The 15,672-nt window shown below is 48.6% G+C and overlaps 1 protein-coding gene across 1 annotated transcript in view; it reads left to right on the forward strand.

Annotated features, from left to right (window-relative positions):
• The window catches only part of LOC140496220 (uncharacterized), a 100,205-nt gene that overhangs the window by 67,379 nt on the left and 17,154 nt on the right, over window positions 1–15,672 (forward strand). Inside the window, exons 6-9 of the mRNA XM_072595720.1 lie at window positions 6,598–6,708; window positions 8,579–8,621; window positions 8,716–8,834; window positions 10,623–10,676. Of these exons, the coding sequence (XP_072451821.1) occupies window positions 6,598–6,708; window positions 8,579–8,621; window positions 8,716–8,834; window positions 10,623–10,676 (327 nt within the window). The remainder of the gene's footprint in view (window positions 1–6,597; window positions 6,709–8,578; window positions 8,622–8,715; window positions 8,835–10,622; window positions 10,677–15,672) is intronic.

The raw sequence follows: 15,672 nt of genomic DNA on the forward strand, positions 1-15,672 counted from the left end.
AATGAAGCCTGATTCCTATAGCTGAAGGGTGGCTCACCAGGGAGCACAGATTTAGGGAAAAAAAGTCAGAGGTGACATGAGGAGAAATATTTTTATTTGATCTCCAGTTAGACTGTGAAATTCAGTGACTGACAGTGTAGTGGGTACATATTCAACACTAAATTTTAAAATGGCATTGAATAAATAATTGAGGAGAAAAGATTGCCAGAAGCTGAGTCTGTGCTGTTTGACTCTATGAGGACAGAGCAAAGGAGGGCATGCTCTTTAAACCATCAGTGACAGATTTGTTGGACTGAATGGACTTATCCTGTGGTTTCATTCTGGATTCAGGAGTTTCAGTCTGAGTTTTCCTCTCCAGTTGCAGTTCTCTGTCGCTGGTTCCTTATCACCTTGTATCTTGTTAGCAAGTAAAGCTATTGTAAATGCAATGGGAGTGTCAGCAGGCGTGTTTTCTTCCAGATGGATGCATGATGGGGCAAGGTTCAAGTACATTGTTTCGCTGAATGAACAGTTCTTTAAAGATTGTCAGAAGTACTTAGAGTCATAGAGTCATTGGGATCTACAGCACAGAAACAGACCCTTCAGTCCAAATCGACCATGTCTACCAGATATCCCAACACAATCTAGTCCCACCTACCAGCACCTGGTCCATATCCCTCCAAACCCTTCTTATTCATACACCCATCCAATTGCCTTTTAAATATTGAAATCATACAAGCCTCTATCACTTCCTCTGGCAGCTCATTCCAAACACGGATCACCCTTTGTGTGAAAACGTTGCCCCTGAGGTCTCTTTTATATTTCTCCCCCTCTCAGCCTAAACCTATGCCCTCTCATTCTGGACTCCCCTACCCAGGGAAAAAACCTGGTTTATTTATCCTAGCCATGCCCCTTCTAATTTTATAAACCTCGATAAGATCACCCCTCAGCCTCCAACGCTCCAGGGAAAACAGCCCCAGCCTATTCAGCCTCTCCTTATAGCTCAAATCTTCAAATCCTGGCAACCTCCTTATAAATCTTTTCTGAACACTTCCAAGTTTCACAACATCCTTCTGTACAGCCGCAACATGACCTCCCAACTCCTGTACTCAGTACTCTGACCAACAAAGGAAACCATACCAAACCCCTTCTTCATTATCCTATCGAGCTGTGACTCAAGTTTCAAGGAGCTATGAACATGCACTCCAAGGTTTCTTAGTTCAGCAACACTCCCTCGGACTTTACCATTAATTGGATAAGGAGAAAGTGAGGACTGCAGGTACTGGAGATCAGAGTTGAGAGTGTGTTGTTGGAAAAGCACAGCAGGATAGGCAGCATCTGAGGAGCAGGAAAATTGACATTTCAGGCCAAAGGTGAATGAGGCTTGTGGGCTGGGGCTGAGAGATAAATGGGAGGGGGTGGGGTTAGGGGAAGGTCGCTGAAAGCGATAGGTGGATAAAGGTGAGGGAGAAGGTGATAGGTCGGGGGGGACTGATCGACAGGTTGAGAGGGGAGTGCCGAGTTGGAGGTTTGGGACTGGGATAATGTGGGTGGAGGGGAAATGAGAAAGCTGTTCATATCCACAGTTATTCCATGTGGTTGCAGGGTCCCAAGGAGGAATATGAGGTGGTCCTCTGGAACGATCGCTCCCAACGTACAAGGACAGAACCCCCCAGTCCTCACCTTCTACCCCACCAACTTCCATGTACATTGCATCATCCACTGCCAATTCCGCCACCTCCAAAGATGTATTTCCCTCCCTACCCCTATCAGCGTTCGAGAAACACCATTCCCTCCACGACTCCCTCATCAGGTCCACACTCCCCCACCACCAGCCCACACCCCAGTCCTGGCACCTTTCCCTGCCACCACAGGAGGTGCAAAACCTGCACCCACACCACTCCCCTCACCTCTGTCCAAAGCCCCAAAGGATCCTTCCTCATCCATCAGAAATTTACCTGTTCCTCTACCAATGTTAGCCCCGGCATCCATTGCAGCCAGTGTGGTCTCCTTTACTTCGGGGAGACAGGACACCTTCTTGCAGATCGTTTCAGAGAAGATCTCACAGACATCTGCACCCCCCAACCCCACCGCCCCATGGCTGAACACTTCAACTCCCCCTCCCACTCCATCAAGGACATGCAGGTCCTGGGCCTCCTCCACGACGAAACCATTACCACCCGATGCCTAGAGGAAGAATGCCTCATATTCTGCCTTGGGACCCTACAACCACACAAGATAAATGTGGAATCCAACAGCTTCCTCATTTCCCCTACCCCAACATTATCCCAGTCTCAAGTCTCCAACTTGGCACCTCCCTCCTGACCTGTCCATCACTTCCCACCCCCCCGCCGACCTATCACCTTCTCCCTCACTTTCATCCACCTATCGATTTTTCAGCTACCTTCCCCCAACCCCGACCCCTTCCCATTTATGTCTCAGCCCCAGCCCACAAGCCTCATTCCTGATGAATGGCTTATGCCTGAAACATCGAATCTCCTGATCCTCGGATGCTTCCTGACCTGTTGTGCTTTCCCAGCAACACATTCTCGACATTAGGTGTATAAGTCCTGCCCTGATTTGCTTTCCCAAAATACAACACGTGACATTTATCTAAGTTAAACTCCATTTGCCTCTCCTCAGCCCAGTGGCTCATCTGATCAAGATCCTGTTGTAATCAAAGGTAACCCTCTTCTCTGTCCACTACATCTACAATGTTGGTGTCATCTGCAAACTTACTAACTATAACTCCGAAGCTCATATCCAAATCATTTATTGAAGATAATGTGAGTTAACAGAGTGACTGGGAGCGTAGATGGTGTTTGAGTGTTTGAAGAGGTGACCCAGCTGATGACAGAAAGATAAGGAGATGAGTGAATCCTTGAGCAATGACAATGGTTCATATCTTATCTTGGGCACATGTTGGGACAGACTCAGACTTTGATTCCATCTGACCTGATGTTACTGTGAGATGGATCCTTTCACACATGCTCAGCAGCTGTTCTTAAACTAGTTAACCTTTGCTCTGCATCATCCCTCATCTTTATCCCGACTGATTGTACACTATTGACAGGATTTATACTTTCACTTTAGTGAGTACAGTTCTGGGTGGCACATTGTAGGAAGGACATGAATGCAGTGGAGAGAGTGCAGAAGTGATTTACAAGAGTGATCCAGAGATGACGAACTTTGGTTATAAGATTGGATTTTAGAAGTTGTAACTGTTGTCTTTGGAGAAAGGAAGGTGAAAAGGAGATCTGATTAATGTTTTCAAAACCATGAGCTCGAGTAGACCAGGAGAAACTATTCCTGCTTGCAGAAGGAAGAAAAAATGCAAAGGCATTGATTTGAAGTGATTTACAAAAGGTACAAATGTGATATGAGACAAAAACATTCACTCAGCAAATAGTTCGAGTCTAGAATGTGTTACCGAGGAGGTGTGGTGGAGCCAGGTTCAACTGAGACATTCAAGAGGATGGTGGGTCAGTATTTGGGCAGAAATAATGTACAAGGATATGGAGGATAAACAAGGGATTAGCACCAGGGAATTATGCTAATTTGAAGACCCAGGGGAGACATGACAGGTGAATGGCCTTCTTCTATCCCCAAATCTGACCTTTACAGGAAAGTCTGCAATGTGGTTTCATTAAGCTCCTTGAATGTGTACAGAGATCTTCAGGAGATCGTACTGAGCCAACACATGTCAAACTGATTCTCAGAGGCTCCATTAGACGCTGTTTTCTCATTGTAATGTTTTAAGGTCTGTGTCTAACCAACTATCTGCCTCTTTTTTGTCTTTGTCCTCTATCTCCCTTGTTTGAGCTGTGACCATGGGACACGGTCTCTGTCCCTCCCTGTTTGAGCTGTGACCATGGGACAAGGTCTCTGTCCCTCCTTGTTTGAGCTGTGACCATGGGACAGGGTCTCTCTTCCTCCCTGTTTGAGCTGTGACAATGGGACAAGGTCTCTGTCCCTCCCTGTTTGAGCTGTGACCATGGGACAACGTCTCTGTCCCTCCCTGTTTGAGCTGTGACCATGGGACAGGGCCTCTCTCCCTCCCTGTTTGAGCTGTGACCATGGGACAAGGTCTCTGTCCCTCCCTGTTTGAGCTGTGACCATGGGACAGGGTCTCCCTCCCTCCCTGTTTGAGCTGTGACCATGGGACAAGGTCTCTATCCCTCCCTGTTTGAGCTGTGACGATGGGACACGGTCTCTATCCCTCCCTGTTTGAGCTGTGACCATGGGACACCGTCTCTGTCCCTCCTGTTTGAGCTGTGACAATGGGACAAGGTCTCTGTCCCTCCCTGTTTGAGCTGTGACCATGGGACAAGGTCTCTGTCCCTCCCTGTTTGAGCTGTGACAATGGGACACGGTCTCTGTCCCTCCCTGTTTGAGCTGTGATCATGGGACAAGGTCTCTGTTCCTCTCTGTTTGATCTGTGACCATGGGACAAGGTCTCTGTCCCTCCCTGTTTGAGCTGTGACCATGGGACAAGGTCTCTGTCCCTCCCTGTTTGAGCTGTGACCATGGGACAAGGTCTCTGTCCCTCCCTGTTTGAGCTGTGACCATGGGACAAGGTCTCTGTCCCTCCCTGTTTGAGCTGTGACCATGGGACAAGGACTCTGTCCCTTTGTTTGAGCTGTGACCATGGGACAAGGTCACTGTCCCTCCCTGTTTGAGCTGTGACCATGGGACAAGGTCTCTCTCCCTCCCTGTTTGTGCTGTGACCATGGGACAAGGTCTCTGTCCCTCCCTGTTTGAGCTGTGACAATGGGACAAGGTCTCTGTCCCTTTGTTTGAGCTGTGACCATGGGACAAGGTCTCTGTCCCTCCCTGTTTGAGCTGTGACCATGGGACAAGGTCTCTGTCCCTTATTGTTTGAGCTGTGACCATGGGACAAGGTCTCTGTCCCTTTGTTTGAGCTGTGACCATGGGACAAGGTTCTGTCCCTCCTTTTTTGAGCTGTGACCATGGGACAAGGTCTCTGTCCCTCCCTGTTTGAGCTGTGACCATGGGACAAGGTCTCTGTCCCTCCCTGTTTGAGCTGTGACCATGGGACAACGTCTCTGTCCCTCCCTGTTTGAGCTGTGACCATGGGACAAGGTCTCTGTCCCTCCCTGTTTGAGCTGTGACCATGGGACAAGGTCTCTGTCCCTCCCTGTTTGAGCTGTGACCATGGGACACGGTCTCTGTCCCTCCCTGTTTGAGCTGTGACCATGGGACAAGGTCTCTGTCCCTCCCTGTTTGAGCTGTGACCATGGGACAAGGTCTCTGTCCCTCCCTGTTTGAGCTGTGACCATGGGACACGGTCTCTGTCCCTCCCTGTTTGAGCTGTGACCATGGGACAAGGTCTCTGTCCCTCCCTGTTTGAGCTGTGACCATGGGACAAGGCCTCTGTCCCTCCCTGTTTGAGCTGTGACCATGGGACAAGGTCTCTGTCCCTCCCTGTTTGAGCTGTGACAATGGGACAGGGCCTCTCTCCCTCCCTGTTTGAGCTGTGACCATGGGACAAGGTCTCTGTCCCTCCCTGTTTGAGCTGTGACAATGGGACAAGGTCTCTGTCCCTCCCTCTTTGAGCTGTGACCATGGGACACGGTCTCTGTCTCTCCCTGTTTGAGCTGTGACCATGGGACAACGTCTCTGTCCCTCCCTGTTTGAGCTGTGACCATGGGACAAGGTGTCTGTCCCTCCTTGTTTGAGCTGTGACCATGGGACAAGGTCTCTATCCCTCCCTGTTTGAGGTATTAAACGGAGATCTATGATGGGTGAAACTCTGAAGAAAGGTATAATGTTTGAACCTGTAGTTTTATTATTTCATTTTCATTGAAAACTAAGACAGTCCATAGAATGTAACTTTTAACTTTTCTTCATTTATTTTACACTACATTATAATTACTGCAATATTTACCTCGACTTTTTTCTTCCTTTCTACCAGGTTTTTAGGCTTTTGTACCTCGGTTTTCGTACCGAAGATGGCACTTTATGTGGAGACATGAAACATTTTTCTCTGTACTCCTGTATGTTTGTACTTGAGTACACATGGCAAGGAAGCCAAAATTAAATCAAAACCAGTTCCCTGGTGTTTCCCTGTACATTGTCCTGAATGTGTCGAACTGTTGCATCAGTCAGCATTGAAAGCTCTCGATTTTGTGAGGTGTCTTGATGCTTAAAAAGGTGAACAGTGGGAATGAGCATCCAGCCCTTAAAATCAGGGGCTGAATCATCAGGAACAGGGTTTGTAGCCCACACCCCTTCACTCCCGAACACTGAGTGTCTCTGTATTTCTGTTTCTGTCCCTGTGTAAGGGGTTGCTCTGTCTCTCTGAACTCCCATTGGGGTGGACATCACTGATGTACTTTAATGTGTTAATGACCCCTCCCCACAGTCTAGGGCAGGGCGGGCAGAAAGCTTCATGGAGAGTCTGGAGTTATCATTCACACATTTCTGACAGCAAAGGGAGCTTCTGGGATTACAACCCCTAAGGTAACATTTGTTACAATGAGGAAGCCTCCTCTGTTCACCCTCACCACAGAAATGAAGATCATTGAAATGTTTCTGTGTGTTCTGTAAATCCTCAGTGAGTAGATTTTCAATCATTCATTCTGTGTGTTGTTACAGGGCCAGGAGAGGAACCCTGTCTCACCCGATGTTACAATCCAAGTGGGGGATTCAATGATTGATGATCTCACCAGCCCTCTGACAGTTACATTTCAGGATGTACCTTTCCAGGTGAGATAAACCTCCACATTATCATCGAGCTGACCCTGTGAGCAGCCAGGTCTGACTGGATTGGGCAGCACAGTCTGGATCATCTCCAGTGTTGATGAACAAGTTAAACTGAATGACCCCGAAATTCTATAGTCCTCAGGCTGTGAATGGAGCCCTGTCTGGCAGGTTTGGAGGATTCGGAGCTGATCTCCTTGTCTCTTTAATGTCCATCAGAAGCTGTGATCATGATGAGGGTGTGGAATGTTATGATGCTGTACAAATGAGGATCGCTGTGCCTTGTGAGACATTTCCCATCACTTGTGTCCTGAAATTCCTCTGGAGGGTTGAGAATCGAGGGTCTGGGACAGGTCAGAATGATTGTCCACCCGATGGATATGACCCTGACCTCATCCAAAATCCCATGGTCAGAGGGATTTCTCTGTTACAGGTGGACCCCCCACAACATTCCTGGTAAAACAGGTTGTTCCCCTCGGGTCAGGTGACCCTGTTTCTTCAGGTTAGTGGAGCTTGGGGGAAAAGTTCATTAAAAATGGCCACGTTCCGGTTTGGTCACTTCATGAAATGTAATTGATCACACAATGTTCCTTATACCCCACATTCTGGGGACCATAAACAGCAGAAGGAAATTCAATGGGACCTTTTCCTCATTTACATCAATAGACCCACAGCCCCCCATGACCACAGTTTCAGATCAGCAGGAGAAGGACAGGGACTCGGTGTAAACAGGTGCTGCCCCATTGGCCATCTAAAACACCCAAAACCCATCCCCTTTACAGCCTGAGAGACTCTGGGAGTGAAACCTGTTCATGGAGCATCACCTCAAACAGAGCGACACAATCTCACCTCAATTCCCTGACAGTAACAGCCATGTCCTGCCTGTCCTCAGGGAATTGAGGTGAGTCTTCACTTGAATCTCTCCCAGACGATGATGGTTTTAAGCTGTCATCTTTCCTTCATTATGACTCATCTCCATTTCAGTAAAATGACCTCCACAAGTTCTGTAAAGGCACTCGGCACGGGCTGCATTTTCCCAATCTCATGGAGACAGGTTTGGGGGTGAATGGCCTGGTTAAAGAGCCAGAAACCCTGACATGTCACTCCTTGACCCTGTCCAGGGGTAAGTTTCTCATGATAAGGGACTGGAGCAATCACAGGACTCAGCAGCAACCTCCACAGTGATGGCCAGGCAGTGAGGCCAAATATGGCCCCAGTCAGAGACCATGATCCTCCAGTGCTGCAATGCTGCTGGTGTTACACAGGCCCCTGCTCTGTCAGGAGTTGAGTAACATGGTGGAAGGGCTCTCTCACTGGGAGGGCAGTGGACCATGGGTAACTGATATAACTGACAGCATCAGGGAGCTGCAATGCTCACAGTGGTCCTGGAGTAGTGCAGACAGTCTTTCAGAGGGATCACTGTCCAACCTGAGGTTCCTCACAGGACTTTGTATCGTTCTCACCACTGAAGAGAGGGACATTTGTGAGTGCCCCGATTTGAAGGTGTCTGCTCGGTCTCTCCCGTGTCCAGCAGCGTTCTCCTCTCCCAATGAGGCTGCTGTCTGGACACTGCTTCAGACCCTCCCCCTGGGCCCTGTACTTCCTGGTAAAGTTAAAGATGGTGAATGGGGAGGTGACCAATTAGGAACCTGCTTTGTGTAAAGTTACTTTGGTGGGAACACTGAGGTCATACCCAGGATCCGGAAAATTATAACCCAATAATTTCCCAGTTGGCATCACATTTCCTCCTCCTTCCCTGCCTTACCCTGTTAGACAGGCGAGAGAGAAATGTCTCAATGTGTTTGTATCGACCCAGCTGCTTCAACTGTGTTATTGTTGGTGAAGCTAATGTTCTGGTTTATCTTTTCCATTTTAGTCCGATTCTCCACCATGCAGCGCCTGGGACTCTGGTGGAAATGGTAAGTGAGGATTGTTTTAAAATGCTGACATCACTCAATACTGGAATGTGTAAATGAGGGAGTGATTCTCATGATTAATAATTCTCCAATACAGGCTCCTTCAATCAGAATGGATGTAACACCCCCATGAGCAGACTGGGGAACAGAGTGGATACGATCACTTGCAGATGTGACCATCTGGGTTTCTTCTTTGCCCTAACACTGGAATCGAAGGTATGAATCGTGCTCATCTCCACACTGTAAATAAACTCCAATATAAGGTTCAATTGGCCTGGAAAGTGAGACTGTTATCACATTCTTACTGCAGTTCAATACAGCTCTGCCCAAGTCTTGAACATGCCTCTGCAAAATATTCTGTAGCTCTCCCACCCCAGTTTCTATGTTTACTTTTAATCTGTTTAAAAACCAGCAATGTAACAATATTTCAGCCTCTCAGTTCAGATGAACCTCCTGCTTGAAATCCCGTTCTGACTTTGATCTCAGTGCCCATACATGGATTTTCAATGGGCCTCCCAACTCTGCTGCAGTGTCTGAGCTCCCGCTAGTGCAGACAAACCAGGGAAATCAGTCATGTTTTTTCATTCTCTCCCAGGATGCAGGTGTTGCTGGATGGGCCAACGATAGGTCCCTGTCCCTAATTGCTCTGGAGAAGCTGGTTGTGTGCTGCCTACTTGAACCTCTATAATCCTTGGAGATGCACCATCATGCAGAGAGGAAGGGATTGCCCTGATCTTTACCCAGAGATTGTGAGCGAAGGGTGATGTGTTTCCAGGTCGGGTAGTGTATGACTTGATCGGTAACTTGTGGCTGGTGTTGTTTCCATGAACCTGCTGGCCTTGTGGTCAATGTAACAGGTTTGAAAGGGACTTGGAAAGGAGCTTTACTGAGGAGCTGCACTGAATGTGAGATGTGGTACTCACTGCTGCCCCCTGTCAGCCAGTGGTGAAAGGAAGGAATGGTAAAGGTGTTGGATGGAGTCCCACTCAAGTGGGGTCCTTTATCCTGGGAGCTGTCAACCTTCCTGAATGTTCTTGCAGCTATACTTATCCAGGTGTGATGTAAGGTTCGGATTTTTACAAATGTTAATATCATTTTAAGAGTTTAGAGTTCAAACTGGTGGCATCGGGATGTTGGTTACTTTGTCAAGGGTGTTTAAAAAATCGTCAGAGAGTCTGGAAGAGGGACCGAATGCAGCAGGTGTCAGAGAGCAGGTCACTGCAAACCCCTGTCTGTGTGAATGGAGGGTTGTTGATTTGATGGGGTTTATGACAGGGGGAATACATATTGCAAAACATTAACTTGCTTAATGATCAAGGATTGATCTTTGGACAGTTTAGGAGGAGACGACTGGAGGAAGAAGGGAATATATTTTCTCACCTAAAAAGCATGGCCACCTTGGTGTAGGAGATTAACTTGTGAAACTTCCAGACCAGGAGTGTTTGATTCGAAATATGCAGATGATTACAAGACTGAGAAAGAGTAAGCTTTCAGTGACATGAGTGTTCATGTCAGAGACTTGACAGCGCACTGTTAAAAAAATCTGGAAGCAGCAGTTAAGTTGAATTTAAAGACTTGACATCGAAGGTAAATTTCTCTGGATTTGAATCACTATAAAATGATAATGTCAGGGATTAGATGAGAGTTTGTTATGCCGTGTTTTAACATCTGTCAAACTGTGGTGACTCAGTGGTTAGCACTGCTGCCTCATAGCACCAGGGTCCCACGTTCAATTCCAGTCTGTGTGGAGTTTGCACATTCACCCCGTGTCTGTGTGGGTTTCCTCCAGGTGCTCTGGTTTCCTCCCACAGTCCAAAGATGTGCAGGTCAGGTGAATTGGCCTTCGAAATTGCCCATAATGTTCAGTTCAGAGGGAAATGGGTGTGGGTGGGTGACTCTTAGGAGGGTCGGTGTGGACTTGTTGGGCCGAAGGGCCTGTTTCCACACTGTAGGTAATCTAATCTATATTCTTTATTTAGACAGCTTTTTTGTTATTTTGTCCAGGAAGCTTCTGTTTTATTGCTGAAGAGAACTGCAGCCTTGTGTATCTGTGGTTCGGTAAATGAGCCTCACTTTAAAAATAAATATGATTTATACAGTCCAGATTTCATTCTGCGATCTTAACTGTCAAGAGTGTGGTGCTGGAAACACACAGCAGGTCAGGCAGCATCCGAGGAGCAGGAGAATCAACGTGCATAAACCCTTCATCAGGAATGAGGCTTGTGGTGGGGGGAGGGGGGGTGCTAAGAAATAAATGGGGGGGAGGGGGTGGGGCTGGGGGAAGGTAGCTGGGAATGTAATAGGTAGGTGGAGGTGGGGGAGAAGGTGATAGGTCGGAGAGGAGGGTGGAGCAGATGGGGGAAGGATGATGGACAGGTCAAGAGGGTGGTGTCGAGTTGGAGGTTTGGGACTGGGTTAAGGTGCGGGGAGGGGAAATGAGGAAACTGGTGATGTCCACATTGATCCCGTGTGGTTGCAGGGTCTCAAGGCGGAAAATGAGGCATTCTTCCTTCAGGCATTGGGTGGTTAGGTTTTGGCGATGGAGGAGGCCCAGGACCTGCATGTCCTTAATGGAGTCGGAGGGAGAGTTAAAGGGTTCAGCCACGGGGCGGTGGGGTTGGTGGGTGCAGCTGTCCCAGAGATATTCTCTGAACTGATCCACAAATTGACATCCTGTCTCCCTGATGTAGAGCAGATCACATCGGGTGCAATGTATACAGTCGATGATGTGTGGAAAGTACAGGCAAATATCTGTCAGATGTGGAAGAATCCTTTGGGTTTTGGACAGAGGTGAGGGGGGAGGTGTGGGCACAGGTTTTGCAATTCCTGTGTTGGCAGGGGAAAGTGCCGGGAGTAGGGTGTGGTCTGGTGGGGGTGGCGTGGCTCTGACAAGGGAGTTGCAGAGGGAATGGTCTCTCCAGAATGCTGACAAGCGTGGGGAGGGAAATATATCCCTCGTGGTGGTGTCAGTTTGGAGGTAACAGAAATGGCAGAGGATGATGTGATGTATGCGAGGGTTGGTGGGGTGGAAGGTGAGAACCTGAGGGGTTCTGTTCTTGTTGTTGTTGGAGGGGTGGGATTCAAGGACGGAGGTACGGGAAGTGGAGGAGATGTGCTGGAGGGCAGCGTTGACCACGTGGGAGGGGGAAGTTACGATTGTGGAAGAAGGAGGCCATCTGGGACTTTCTGAGGTGGAATTGGCCATCCTGGGAACAAACGAGGTGGAGGCGGACGAATTGGGAATAAGGGATGGCGTTTTTACAGGTGGTAGAGTGGGAGGGTGTGGTCCAGGTAGCTGTGGGTGTCCGTGGCTTGGAAGATGTCCATGGTTCGTCGGTTGTCGGAGATGGAGATGGATGGGTCCAGGAAGGGGAGGGAGGTGTCCAAGATGGTCCAAGTGAATTGAGGTTGGGGTGAAAGGTGTTAGTGAAGTTGATGAACTGTTCAACCTGCTCCTGGAAGCACGAGGTAGCACCGATACAGTCATTGATATAGCGGAGGAACAGGTGGGAGGTGGTGCTGGTGTAGCTGCAGAAGATAGACTGCTCCATGTATCCAACAAAGAGGCAGGCATAGCTGGGTCCCATGTGGATGCCCATGGTTACCTATTTGTTTTGGAGGAAGTGGGTGGATTGGAAGGAGAAGTTGTTAAGGGTGAGGACCAGTTCAGCCAGCCAGCTGAAGGTGTCAGTGGAAGGTTACTGGTTGGGACGGCGTGAGAGGAAGAAATGGAAGGCTTGGAGACCTTTGTTGTGGGGGATCGATGTGTACAGGTGTTGGGGGCCAGGGAAATGAAAATCTTGGAGGTGGTGAAGAGCATGGGTGGTGTCCCGAACATAGGTGGGGAGTTCCTGGACTGAGGGGGACAGGACGGTGTGAAGGTCAGCTGGGATCAGTTCAGTGGGACAGGAGCAGGCTGAGACAGTGGGTTGACTGGGGAAGTCAGGTTTGTGAATCTTTAGTAGGAGATCTCTGGGACATCTGCATCAACCAACCACACTGACCCATGGCTGAACACTTGAACTCCTCTTCCACTCCACATGCAGGCCCTGGGCCTCCTCCATTGCCAAACGCTAACCACCCGACACCTGAAGGAAGAACTCCTCATTTTCTGCTTTGAGACCCTGCAACCACACAGGATCAATGTGGATTTCACCAGTTTTCTCATTTCCCCTCCCCCCTCCCCCACATTATGCCAGTCCCAAGCCTCTAACACAACTCCACCCTCTTGACCTGTCCATTATCTTTCCCATCTCTCCACTCCACTCTCCTCTCTGACGTATCACCTTCTTCCCCACCTTCATCTGCCTGTTGCATTCTCAGCTATCTTTCCGCCTCCCCCCCGACCCAGTCCCAACCCCCTCCCATTTATCTCTCAGCTCCTCAGCCCACAGGCATCATTCCTGGCGAAGGGTTTATGTCCAAAACATCAATTCTCCTGCTCCTCGGATGCTGCCTGACCTGCTGTGCAGTCCTCACTTTCTCCTCCCTGGGATCTGAACTGTCCGGCGATAATATCAGCTGGCATCCTAACAAAGACAAGTGGAGAGTATCCCATCGGAGTCCGGAGTTATGTGACGTAGGCAGGCGGATGGATGTAGGGATGAGTTACTCACAACCCAATTCCCAGCGGTTGGCCTGCTGATTGGCCACTGTATTTATATCGCTGGTATAGCTGGGCAGTGGTAAGCTCATCACATTAAAAGTGGGGAAGTCAACAACGATAATTCCATTGAATGTCAGGGGGAGATGGTTATATTCCCTCTTGCTGGAGGTGACCACTGTCTGGTAGTTGGGAGTGAAGGTTAACTTTCCACTTGGCAGCTGAAGCTGCACATTGTCCAGGTCTTGCTGCATGTTCACATGGACTGCTTCAGTAGCTCAGGTATAGTACTGAGAGTGAAGATCCTCACGTCTGACCTTATGATGGAGGGATTGTTGTGTAAGAAGCAGCTTATTCAGGTGAGGCCTAGGACACTCCCCTGTGGTAGTCCTGCCGAATATTCTGCACTGAGATAATTGATCTCCACTAACCACAACCACCTTCCTTTGTAAAAAAAGCAAATTACTGCGGATGCTGGAATCTGAAACCAAAAGAGAAAATGCTGGAAAATCTCAGCAGATCTGGCAGCATCTGTAAAGAGAGAAAACAGCTGATGTTTCAAGTTTAACTGACCCTTGTCAAAGCTAAAAAAAAGGGAGAAGTAGGGAGTTATTTATACGAGGCTGAGAGAAGGTGAGTCATGGCTCCAGAAGCAAAAGTAGCAATAAAGAGGTGATAATGACCTTCCCCGTGACTTGCCACTTCAACACCCAATCCTGTTCCCATACCCACATGTCTGTCCTTGACTGCAATGTTCCAGTGAAGCTCAACACAAACTGGAGGAACAGCATCTCATCTTCCGACTAGGCACGTTACAGCCTGCCGGTCTCAACATTGAATTCAACAACTTCAGATGATTATCCCAACTTGACCCCTCTGTTTTCATTCTGCTCTGTAATTTTATTTCATTTATTTTATTTACTTTTTTTTCACTGTTCCGTACCTCTTATTTTTTGATTATCTCTCTTTCTCTCGCTCCCCACTCTCTCATCACCTTTTTCTTCTCCTCTTCCCCCTTTGCTATCCTTCTCCTCTGTTTTCCATTTTGCCTCTGCTTCACCCATCCCCCACATATTGTGTCACATAGCACTGGCTTCAGCCTTGTTCACTCATAGCTCCTAATCTCCCTATAATCTCTCTATGCACTGTCATTATCACATTTTATTGCTACCTTTGCTTCTGGAGCCATGACTCACCTTCTCTCAGCCTCGTATAAATACCTCCCTATTTCTCCCTATTTTTTAGCTTTGGCAAAGGGTCAGATACACTTGAAATGTCAGCTGTTTTCTCTCCTTACAGATGCTGCCAGACCTGCTGAGATTTTCCAGCATTTTCTCTTTTGGTTCCATCTTCCTTTGTGTTTGGTATGGCTCTAGCCAGCGGAGAGTTTTCTCCCTGATTCCCATTGATTCAGGTTTTCCTGAGGCTCCATGATGCCCACCCCTGGTTAAATACTGCCTTGGTGTCAAGGGCAGTCACTCTCACTTCAGTTCAGCTCTTTGTGAACAGTTGGACCAAAGCGATAATTCTATCAGGGGCTGGGGATGCTGTCGTTCCCAAACTCCGATAGCAACGTATTGCTGAAAGTGCCATTTGAGAGCCCTATTAACCAGGCCTGCTATGGTTATCAACAATAGGGTGGCACGGTGGCACAGTTGCCTCACAGCGCCAGAGACCCGGGTTCAATTCCCGCCTCAGGCGACTGACTGTGTGGAGTTTGCACATTCTCCCCGTGTCTGCATGGGTTTCCTCCGGGTGCTCCGGTTTCCTCCCACAGTCCAAAAATGTGCAGGTCAGGTGAATTGGCCATGCTAAATTGCCCGTAGTGTTAGGTGTAGGGGAATGGGTCTGGGTGGGTCGCGCTTCGGCGGGTCGGTGTGGACTTGTTGGGCCGAAGGGCATGTTTCCACACCGTTATGGGCGGCACGGTGGCACAGTGGTTAGCACTGCTGCCTCACAGCGCCAGAGACCCGGGTTCAATTCCCGCCTCAGGCGAGTAACTGTGTGGAGTTTGCACATCCTCCCCATGTCTGCGTGGGTTTCCTCCCACAGTCCAAAGATGTGCAGGTCAGGTGAATTGGCCATGCTAAATTGCCCGTAGTGTTAGGTAAGGGGTAAATGCAGGGGTATGGGTGGGTTGCGCTTCGGCGGGTCGGTGTGGACTTGCTGGGCCGAAGGGCCTGTTTCCACACTGAAATGTAATCTAATCTAATAGACAGCTTGAGCTGTAATTGATCGGGTTGGTTCAGTCCTGGTTACTGTCGATGAGATATTCCAAGCTGCTTTGTAAATGGCAGCGCTGTACCTTGGTCAACGGTGTGGTTACCGCTGGATAACTTAACCTTTGTGTCCAGGTTAGTGTCCAGGACCTTCAATTCCTCCTTGCTATGACATGGAGTGAATCCACTTACCCACAGACTGGCATCTCCAGTGCAGGGAATGTCAGGTGGA

The sequence above is a fragment of the Chiloscyllium punctatum genome, chromosome 26, assembly GCF_047496795.1.
Source record: "Chiloscyllium punctatum isolate Juve2018m chromosome 26, sChiPun1.3, whole genome shotgun sequence".
NCBI lineage: Eukaryota > Metazoa > Chordata > Chondrichthyes > Orectolobiformes > Hemiscylliidae > Chiloscyllium > Chiloscyllium punctatum.